At 43.5% G+C, this 10422-nt stretch overlaps 1 protein-coding gene across 3 annotated transcripts in view; it reads right to left on the reverse strand.

The window, feature by feature from the left end:
• Nucleotides 1-1193: 1193 nt before the first annotated feature.
• lrp2b (low density lipoprotein receptor-related protein 2b) overlaps nt 1194-10422 on the reverse strand; it is a 54603-nt gene continuing 45374 nt past the window's right edge. For 2 of the 3 annotated variants that reach the window (XM_031560563.2, XM_031560565.2), the window contains 11 exons: nt 10318-10422; nt 9456-9575; nt 8957-9044; nt 7649-7710; nt 7299-7437; nt 6821-6881; nt 6214-6348; nt 5929-6075; nt 5683-5793; nt 4880-4942; nt 1194-1651 (listed from right to left, as the gene is read on the reverse strand). The exon at nt 10318-10422 is cut by the window's right edge and continues 78 nt beyond it. In XM_031560563.2, coding sequence (XP_031416423.1) covers nt 1610-1651; nt 4880-4942; nt 5683-5793; nt 5929-6075; nt 6214-6348; nt 6821-6881; nt 7299-7437; nt 7649-7710; nt 8957-9044; nt 9456-9575; nt 10318-10422 — 1073 coding nt within the window. In that variant the 3' untranslated portion in view covers nt 1194-1609. Of the gene's footprint in view, nt 1652-4879; nt 4945-5677; nt 5794-5928; nt 6076-6213; nt 6349-6820; nt 6882-7298; nt 7438-7648; nt 7711-8956; nt 9045-9455; nt 9576-10317 lie in introns of all 3 variants that reach the window. The other variant, XM_031560564.2, reaches the window with a different exon arrangement.

A 10422-nucleotide genomic window follows, 5' to 3' on the forward strand; every position in this document is an offset into this window, starting at 1 on the left:
TGTGCCTGAGAGAGAGTGATATAGTGTGTGTATGTGTGACAGAGGGTGTGTGTGCCTGAAAGAGAGAGAGTTTGTGTGTATGTGTGTGTGTGTATGAGTGAGAGAGGAAGAGTATGTGTGTGTGCATGTGTGTGTGTGAGAGAGAGAGAAAGAGATAGAGAGAGATAGTGTGTGTGTTCGTGTGATTGTGTGTATGTGAGCATGGGAGTGTGAGTGTGAGTGTATGTAGTATGTGTGGGGCGGCTCTAAACCTTTTTCCTTTTGTGGCTCTCTCACTACACCAGCACACCAGTTCCCTTTAATGACCTCACACAGGGGCAGAACTGCACTGCTGCCATCATCATCACAGCTGAGTGAGGAGAGAGAGAGAGAGAGAGAGAGAGAGAGAGTGAGAGAGAAGGAGAGCGAGGGAGTTCAGGTCACTGGGACTAGCATAATTGCTCTGTGGGTGTGTATGTATATGTGTGTGTGTATGTGTGTGTGTGTGTATGTGTGTGTGTGTGTGTGAGAGAGAGAGAGAGAGAAAGATAGAGGGAGAGAAGGAGAGGGAGTTCAGGTCATGACTGGGACTAGCGTGATTGCTCTGTAGGTGTGTATTTATATGTGTGTGTGTGTGTGTGTGTGTGTGAGTGTGAGAGAGAGAAAGAGAGAGAGAGAGAAAGAAAGATAGAGGGAGAGAAGGAGAGGGAGTTCAGGTCATGACTGGAACTAGCGTGATTGCTCTGTGGGTGTGTATGTACTGTATGTGTGTGTGTATGTATGTATGTGTGTGAGTGTGTGAGAGAGAGGGAAGCAGAGAGAGAAGGAGAGTTAGAGAGAGAAAAGGAGAGGGGAGAGTGTGTGTGTGTGTATTGGGGTCATGCCACAGTGATGAATGTTTGGCTGGACGGGTCAATAACCCTCAAAGCTCTTTCCTATGAAGTCTTGCATCCATTCACTGTACAGCACAGTGACAAAAGACCCTCACAACACAGAACTGTGAAGGTCTATGATTGGACACATGCTCACACACCGTGAAAGAGCCGAGAGAGAGAGGGAGAGAGGGAGAGAGAGAGAGAAAGAGGTAGAGAAAGAAAGAAAGAGAGAGGAGGTACGTATATAGTTTAATAGTGTAATAAGACCTGTATAATGTATGTCAAACCTATTTTTATAATTATCTGTGCTTTGACTTCCCAAAAAAATCCAGATCCGTGTTGCATGAAAAACATAACTACATTTTATTTAACTCTAAATACAACAATATTTCAACCTATTTGATGCAGATATTTTTTTTCCATTATATTACACAAAGAGATCAGTTAAAGAATAGCAATTTGATTGAAAATCAATACATTTGGCAAACATAGAAAACATCACATTCCTCCTACAAACCCCACACAGTACATTAGAACAGTGAGCAGCATGTTGATCTGTCTGTTTCTGCCGTCTCTACAAACACCACACTGTACTTGGGTGGTGTGAGGTGAGCCACCGCGTCGGGGAAGCACACCACCACGAAAGGAGAAGCATCAACAGTTGACGGAGGTGTGAATTTTGGCACATTAGGTGTAGTAACCGTCTGCCGTGGCATGTGTGTGTGTGTGCTGCTGATGAGGTCTACTGGCTCCATTTAAATGGAGGAATCTTCAGGGATGGGTAGGTGCACTTGGTTCTGTTTGAAAAAGCAGACAGACAGACAGACAGACAGACAGACAGACAGACAGACAGACAGACAGACAGACAGACAGAGACAGACAGATGAAGATGTGATGAGATGAGATGAAAAGCTCCTGGGCCACACTGCATCCAATGAATTTGTCTTTCTAATAAATGTCTGTTACACTGAGTGACTGGCATTGTGTGGCTAGGCTATGGCTAACAGCTCGAGAGGAATGGCTACCGGACACTATTCCTATGGACAGGCTGAGATTTATGTTAAGGAGGTGTGTGTGTGTGTGTGTGTGTGTGTGTGTGTGTGTGTGTGTGTGTGTGTGTGTGTGTGTGTGTGTGTGTGTGTGTTAGTGTCAGTGTCAGTGTATAAATACGTGTGTGTGTGTGTGTGTGTGTGTGTGTGTGTGTGTGTGTTAGTGTCAGTGTATGAATACGTGTGTGTGTGTGTGTGTGTGTGTGTGTGTGTGTGTGTGTGTGTGTGAAGTGTCAGTGCCAATGTGAGGGGGACAGATGGGCATAGCTACTTCAAAGGCTCTCAGAGGTTTTTCAAGGCCCTACGACATCATCGTGGGAGACTCATCAGAAGTCTGCAGAGGTGCACTCTGGGAGTTTATTAGGTCTGATGAGGTGATGAGGACGCCGAGGTGATAAATGTTTTAGCTTCCTGTCACAGCTCGAGTTTTATCGCCCGAAGAACACAGAGCCGTCAAACCACACCGCATAGTCTGAGCGCTACAGGCTACAAGCAAAGACAAACAAAGAGACTACGGGCCCTAGATTGACAGCGTAAACGGCCGGAGGAAAAAACGAGACACTGAAGAGAGAGAGAGGCAAAGGTCATTGTCACTAAGTGGGCAGAGTCAGGCCCAAGTTAATTAAGGTTTAGTTAAAGATGACCAGTAGTACTGTCGACCAATCCCTTTAAACTGATGAGATTCCGATGTAAGAAGATGGCATTTTATACATGTTTTAAAATGCCCAAGCCACATTGCTTCGAGTTGACAGCTATATTGTTAATTGGGGTATGTGATTGCTGAGCCTGTTATTGCCGTTAGCCTGTCATAGTTTCCCTGACAACTATTTTTGTCAAGATCATTATAGCCTGTACCATATATGCACACATTGAATTTATTTAGGCCTAGCATGTCAACTATCAAAACATGCAAAACATGTGATACACATTCAATTTAATCATCTACAAAAGGATATGCACGCTGTGGTGATGCGTCTTAAGCATCTTCTGTGACAGCATGTTAGGTTCGTCTCAGGTATCTATGGCATTCAACATTAATTTGATTAAAATTGTAACTTTTGCAAGTTTTTTACTTCGAAATATTTTGGTAATTTTGGGACTGTTCGGTGTACTCAATGCAACCAGAAGCCCAGCAGAACTGAGCATGTGAGTGAAACCCTGTTTAGCTGTGCCTTGGTTCAGAGAGTGGACAGATAGATGTATTCACTTGCATGATGCGAGGTGACTGGTGACTGTATGTGTAGACACATTAAAGCCTTTCTGCATACCCCTGGTTGTGAGCAATGTTTGTGTTGATGAATTTGAACACCTGGACCAACCAAGAAATGGCAAGAAAAGAGACCATTTGTGGAAAATCTGCTCATGTGGCCTTAGTCTAGATTACAACATATGAACAAAAATAACAATAAAAGTCATTATTGTGTTTTTACATAATGGATGACATTCGTGTAGTGCTGACATTTAATTCAAGCCAGACAAATTAGACTGCCTCTTCCTGAGTCTTTAAAGTGGTTCAACCTTTTAAAACAAGCATTTTTATTCTTTTTGAAGTCTACCAGGATGTGTTCACTCCGAGGATATCCGAGATACAGTATATTTACAGAATTAACACATAACACAGATTAGCTCCTGCTTCCTTGATAATACAGAAATATGTAGGCACAATGCGAAAGTCTTCCAATAAAGGAAATGTGATATTTATTTGCCATAGATAAATCAGATTTTGGCATTGATGGTTTATGATTGGCACATATACATTTTCCCAGTCAGAGACTAATATGGCGCCACGTCTATTTCCAAAATTCACACCTTGGCAGAATTTTTTATTTATCGCCAGAGTTTAAGACAGCACGCCCAGACGGATTAGTCTGTTTGTGCAGTTTCCGCAGTCAAACTAGATTTCTAGATAGTGGTAAACTAGAAAGACTCGGATTAAACTATATTTGCCTCTGAGATTAAACTATATTTGACTGCTCTGTCTTCTGGGGGTAGCTATCTGATGTGGATTTCATCAGTACACATATACTTAGCATTACTGATTCAGTCTCTAGCCTAAGATACGTTTGCTAACATCAAACCTAATTATCATTCCATTATCATTCCAATTATTTAAGCTCACATTTAACCTTCTGTTTGCTTGCCAGGTTTAATGAAAATTTCATGACAAAGGCTGGTGCTGATAAGGAACTTCAGTGAACCACTTATCCAGTATTTGATGAACAAACATCCCACTTTCAATGGGACATTTTTTTTAAATGTATTTCATGAAGGAGCATGAGAATGTTTTAGGCACTGTCATCTGCGCTGTGACTGGGGCTTGTTAGAAAGTCAGGTATGCTAATGTGATTTTAATTTCGAAAAGAAAAAAGCTCATTAAAAAACATGGCACTGTTGTGTCCCTCTGGGATTCTCTGACGTGATTCAGCTTCACTCAGCCCAAAGCAACGGGAAGCAGCTCAGCGCCACACACACACACACGCACACACACACGCTCGCAAAGCTTTTCTTCCCTGCACACCTTCAAGGACACGGCAAGGTCATTGTGCTTTCTTATTTACCCCCTTTGCACAGAGCAACATCCCCCGGCTCCCCCCGCCCTGGTGTCCCCTCCGCACCTCCACATGCCCCCAACAATCACATCCATCCATCACGCCTCTCCATCACCCAGGAAGGGATGGAAAGGTTCTAAATGGATCCCCTGTGCACTTAGCTCTTCTGAAGGGCACTACTGCTCTTATGGAGGGAGGAGACGAGTGAACGAGAGCGCAATTTAAACACACATAATTAATATAGAAGCAGGTGAACAATATGTACGTATTTGAATAGTTTTCGTGTGTCTGTGTGTCTGTGTGTCTGTGTGTGTGTGTGTGTGTGTGTGTGTGTGTGTGTGTGTGTGTGTGTGTGACTACAGGTAAGCATGACCCCGAGGTGGTGTTACATGGCCATTCTCTTTTGAGTTTTATTTTCACGACTCACTGTGTACATGGGGTTAGAGAACACTGCATCAGAATCCTCTTCAGACCGGGGAACAACGAGATCCTGCAGAGAGAGAGAGAGAGAGAGAGAGAGAGAGAGAGAGAGAGAGAGAGAGCGCAAAAGAGAAGGTAGATAGAGAGAAAGGGAGTGGGAGAGAAATCAAGAGGATGTATAGATTTGAGAAAGGGAGAGTAAGAGAGGATGTATAGATAAAGTGAGAAAGAAAGAGGGAGATAGAGGGAGACAGAGGAAAGAGAGAGGAGAGAGGGATAAAGGGTGAAAAGTTAAAGAGAGGATAGATAGTGAGAAAAGTGAGGGGGAATGAGAGAGAGAAGGGTGGGGGGGGGTGAGAAATGTGGGCAAGAAAGAACAGTTTCTGCTGTAATATGATGAGTCAGATGAGGGAATTGTAGCCACCCAGATGTAAGTTGCAGTGTGGTGCAGTACGGTAACGAACAGCACAGCACAGAGAGAGAGAGAGGGCCAGTTAGGTAACCGACTCTGGATTAGAATACGCTCAGCAGGGAACGCTTGTTTTGGAGGATAAAGGAGTTTGGCAAAAAATGAACTTGGCTGATAAAATATCCCTCCATCTTTCTTTCACTCTCTCTCGCTTTGACCCACATACAACCACTGAAACTACCGTTCCCTCTCTCTCGCTCGCTCGCTCTTTTTTCATCTCATCAGTAACTTTCTTTTGGGCCCCCCATCTGTCTACTTCTCCCAGTTTCTGAAAGTCTTCATCCCAGAGCTGCTTGAGGACTGACCGACTTGAGGAAAATAAATTCTGTGTGTCTGCCTACCTCCTCCTCCTCTTCCTCCTCCTTCACTTCCTCTCCCTTCTGGGCCCCACTGCTGGTCTCCTGTGGTGTCCACTCTTGGTCTGAGGAGTAAGCTGGGTTCTCAAAGGCAGGCTGGAAAACACACCAGTAAATGTGATGAATATTCACTTTAATGAATTTACATTTGAATACACTTTAATGCATTTACACTTTTTTATAAAATGTATTGACTCCCAACTGTCATATCTGTCGTGTATGAATCCCTACCTCAGTAGACAATGTCTTGACAGGGACTGCTTTGCCGTTGGCATGTATGGCACTGCCGTTGGCAGGCATGGCAGACAAACTGTCAGGTGATGTCAGCTCAGCAACTATGTTGGTGTCAGTGGCGTAGACTGGATTCTCAATGTTATCCTAGACATAAAAAATAAATCAATTATGGCTCATTGGCAAATCACTAATTCTTACAATTATTATCGAAAGAATCACATGATAAAGGCAGCATGTGCCATCATGGTGTACTGTAGCATTAGAAACATTTCACACGCATGCCTGGGGAAGGCTGTAGGTGGGGATCGCCGTGGCAACAGCACTAGGGGCGGAGCTTCCACCTTCATTCTCCGAATGGTAGGCAGGATTCTCAAAATTTTTCCCCATGTCACCCACTTCAACAGTGGCGCAAGGCTCCTGTGGCGGGTTTGGGATGAGAGGGAGAGGTGAGGTGTAGAAAAGTGGTTAGAGGATCAAAGCTGCTATGGTTGCCTAGTACCGACTGATTATGTGGATACAATGTTTCTTGGAATTAACTGTATTTTTATGTGGATAATTATGTGGATGCCTTGTTGCCTAGTGCTGACTATGTGGATGCAGTGTTGCTAAGAGCTAACCTATTATGTGGATGCGGTGTTGCTAATAGCTAACCTATTATGTGGATGCAGTGTTGCTAATAGCTAACCTATTATGTGGATGCGGTTTTGCTTAGCGCTGACTAACTGGATAGGGTGGTTCTTAGTGCTAACTGACTCTATGGATGTTGGGTGGTGTTGCTTGGTTCTGATTAACTGGATAACAGGTTGCTAAGCCCTAATGCAGATTTGCTTAGTCAATGTCAATAGCTTACTCGGTCAATGTGTTTATTGCTAACAATGGAGACACTGACCACTTTGGGGCCTGAGCGTGGCTCCTCTCCCTCCTCACCAAACCGACTAGGAGCCGACCTCCTGAAAACAACAAGGAAACATTCATCAACAACTCACTGTGTTTAATCTCCAGTGTAGACGGCCAGCTCTACCCTCAGGACAAATGGCCCATCTCCCTGGGCTCATGAGGACAGTGGGGAAGGAACCTCCATTAATAAAGCAAGAGGGGCTCTAACACTCCTGGAATGACACTCTCCCTTCAAACGCAAATAAATCAGCGCTATAAGTTGGTCTACAGTCCAGCATTGACCCCACATTTGGGTTGACAATCAAAGCTAACACAACTTTAGATCTGATTCTCATAGTTTAGATGAGATTGACTTGCTAACTGGCTATGAGTACAGTATAAAACTGAACTCTGAATGCATTTAGCTCCTCTAGGTTTAATATACTTGCACTCAGCAGTTCAGTCTTTTCTGTCGTGCCCCTGTGTCTCACCTGAAGTTGGGCATAGTGAGAGTTGGTATGTTGACGCTGTGCACCATCTCCATAATCTTGGCCTTTTTGTGAGCGGCAAAGACCAGTCCGCTCAGGAAAATGGCAACTACTGCTGTTACCCCAAGAGCTAAGGCAACAGCTAGAGAGAGAGAGAGAGAGAGAAGCAAGGAGAGAGGGAAATAAAGAAAAAGAGATAAAAAACGCAGTAAGGGATAAGAGTGAGACATAGAGATAGAGAGGGGGGGGAAGAGGCAGATAGAGAGAGAAAAGAGAGAGAGAGATCATGTGAGGGGACTGTGGCAAACGATCTATGTGTATAATTTGATGGTTACTATGACAACTTCGCTCACCTGAGGCTGTTATGCCAAAGATATTCCTTTCGCAGTTATCCCCCTCCCACTCCAGCGGACATCTGCAACACAGCACACACAGATACACACCTCTCAGACAACACTACACACACACACACACACACACATCTCACATCTCAGACAACACTACACACACCTCTCAGACAACACTACACACACACACATCACACATCTGCATGTAGCCTTTCAGTCCTCATCCAGGCTCATTGGTATGGCAGTCAGGGCACATACTCAACTGTAGTGACCGCACTCTGTCACACTATCCATCCATCCAGTTCATTTATCCATCCATCGATATAATCTGTCCATCCATCCAATTAATGTATCTATCTCTTCATCTATCTCCCATGTATCCATCCATCCATCTATAAATGTACTTATCCATTTTTACTTTCTAATCTAAATGTTCTAATTAATCTGTCCATCAATTTACACATCCCTACATACATACACCCTACATACATTCAGGTTTTAGTTCTGGCAGTGTATGTTCAGCCATACATCCCCCCCATCTGTTCATCTGTTTGCATCCACCCACACACAGACACACCCACCCAGATGTCAAAGAAAAGATCAATCTCTCTGGCCAAACATCCACCGTCTGTCTGCTCATCTAGCCATCGATTCACTATTCCCTCAATCCATCTGTTCATCCATCTTCACATTGGTGTTGTTTTATAAGTACCCCCCACCCCATCTTTCTCTGAAACCTATGTATACATCTATACATTTATTGTAAATACTCTCTGAATGTTTAAAGACAATGGCATCATGACAATCCAAACATAAGGACTGTGTCTGTCTTTGTCTCCTTACAATGTCCTATATGAAGGAACCAGTTAGTTAAAGCTGTGTTTATGCCTTTTTAGTACTTAAAAAGTTGCATTTAAATTGCTGGATATGACATCAGCATTCCACATGAAATAATATTCAGTGCTAACTGCTAACTTGTTTGGCTATACTAAAAATGAGTTGTATATCCATAATGCATATTGTATAATAATATCCAGTGCTAACTGCTAACTTGTTTGGCTATACTAAAAATGAGTTGTATATCCATAATGTATATGTTATAAAAATATCCAGTGCTAACTGCTAACATGTTTGGCTATACTGAAAATGAGTTGTATATCCATAATGTATATTGTATAATAATATCCAGTGCTAACTGCTAACTTGTTTGGCTATACTGAAAATGAGTTGTTCATACAGACAGTCAAAGACAGACACATTCAGACAGTCATGGTCTGTGATATTGTGGACAGGCATTTATGGGGACAGCCATACTTGCAGAGGGCCTTGTTGTCGTCAAAGTAGCAGGTTCCTCCATTCTGACAGAGACATGGAGGAGGCATGGTGGGGGGAGGGTCAAAGCCTGTCACATTCACACACACACACATCACATGCTTAAAAAATCAGACTGCAGATATTGTAAACAGACACACACACACATACAGTATATGCACAAAAAATGAAATTCCACCGCCCTTTCATCAAAAGTTCACACATCTCAAGACTTTTCCTTTGTCGCCACAAGGACAATCTCTATTGGCATTTAACATTTTTTGTCAGCAGCTTACAAACCATAGAACCCCAACTGGCTGTGGATAATGAAGCTAAAAGCTATCTTAAGAACCACCCTTCATGATTTGGCTGTGGTTTAGAAAAAGATCCAAATGTCCCTGACTGCTCTCAAATAAAGCCACTTCATGCCTCAAGTATATATACATTATGTGCGGATAAGACGTTCCGTTGTGCATTTATGAGTCTAATGAAGGCGTCGTACCGGCGTCACACACTGTGCTGCTGCCAGGGCTGAAGTTGGTCCCCTCTGGGCAGGCACAGGTGTATCCCCCTGGCCGTAGCAGACACAGGTGACTACACGTGCCCTTACAGGGGGTTTTCACTGGGAAACAGAGAGAGAGAGGGAGAGAAAGAAAGAGGAGGATAAAGAGAGAGGGAGAGGAAGAGGGGGAGAGAGAAGGGAAGACAGGAATCAATTCATCCTAAGGTCAGGGTTTTCTAGAAGATTCATTACAGTGATTATCAGAGGCCCATCCGTGTGCAGCCAGAGTTACAGCTAATCTAAAGCATCATCAGGTGACCCTCTGCTGGCCCAGTAATTATCTGGTCCATTGGTGGCTGTCTGTGCTGTCTATTGGGGCATGACAGGTTTGCCCACAGAGCATAGACCATAACCCCTGGCTTTATTTGGGAACTAACTAAAACACTTAAATATGCAGGCCAGGAACTTGAACACACACAGGTCAATGCACATGCCCCTGCCAACGTTTTCATGTTTCTGTCTATGTACACCACATATTTGAAAGTTCAAAAGTTTGGGGTCATTTAGAAATGTCCTTGTTTTCCATGAAAACGTCAAAACAGGATTATTTGACGAAATCACACAAACATCATTATTCCTAACCAAGTCAATGACTATATTTCCCATTAATTTTGCTATGTTCCTCATTCAAACTTATTTCACGTACGTTTTCATGGAAAACAAGGACATTTCTAAGTGACCCCAAACTTTTCAATGGTAGTCTAGATTCGCTTTGAAAATGATTTAACACGGTAGAGTAACTACCGGAGAGAGTATACGTGTTTTGACTCTAAATGCACTGGTCTTCTGCGTGCGCACTCACTCTTGATGGCGTTGTATCTCTGCTGCTGGTAGACGCTGACTTGGGTGAGCCAGGGGCCGGCCGTGAACAGGAGGCTCTTGGGGCCCTTGCCGAACTTCTCTTGGC

The sequence above is a fragment of the Clupea harengus genome, chromosome 23, assembly GCF_900700415.2.
Source record: "Clupea harengus chromosome 23, Ch_v2.0.2, whole genome shotgun sequence".
In the NCBI taxonomy this organism is placed as follows: domain Eukaryota; kingdom Metazoa; phylum Chordata; class Actinopteri; order Clupeiformes; family Clupeidae; genus Clupea; species Clupea harengus.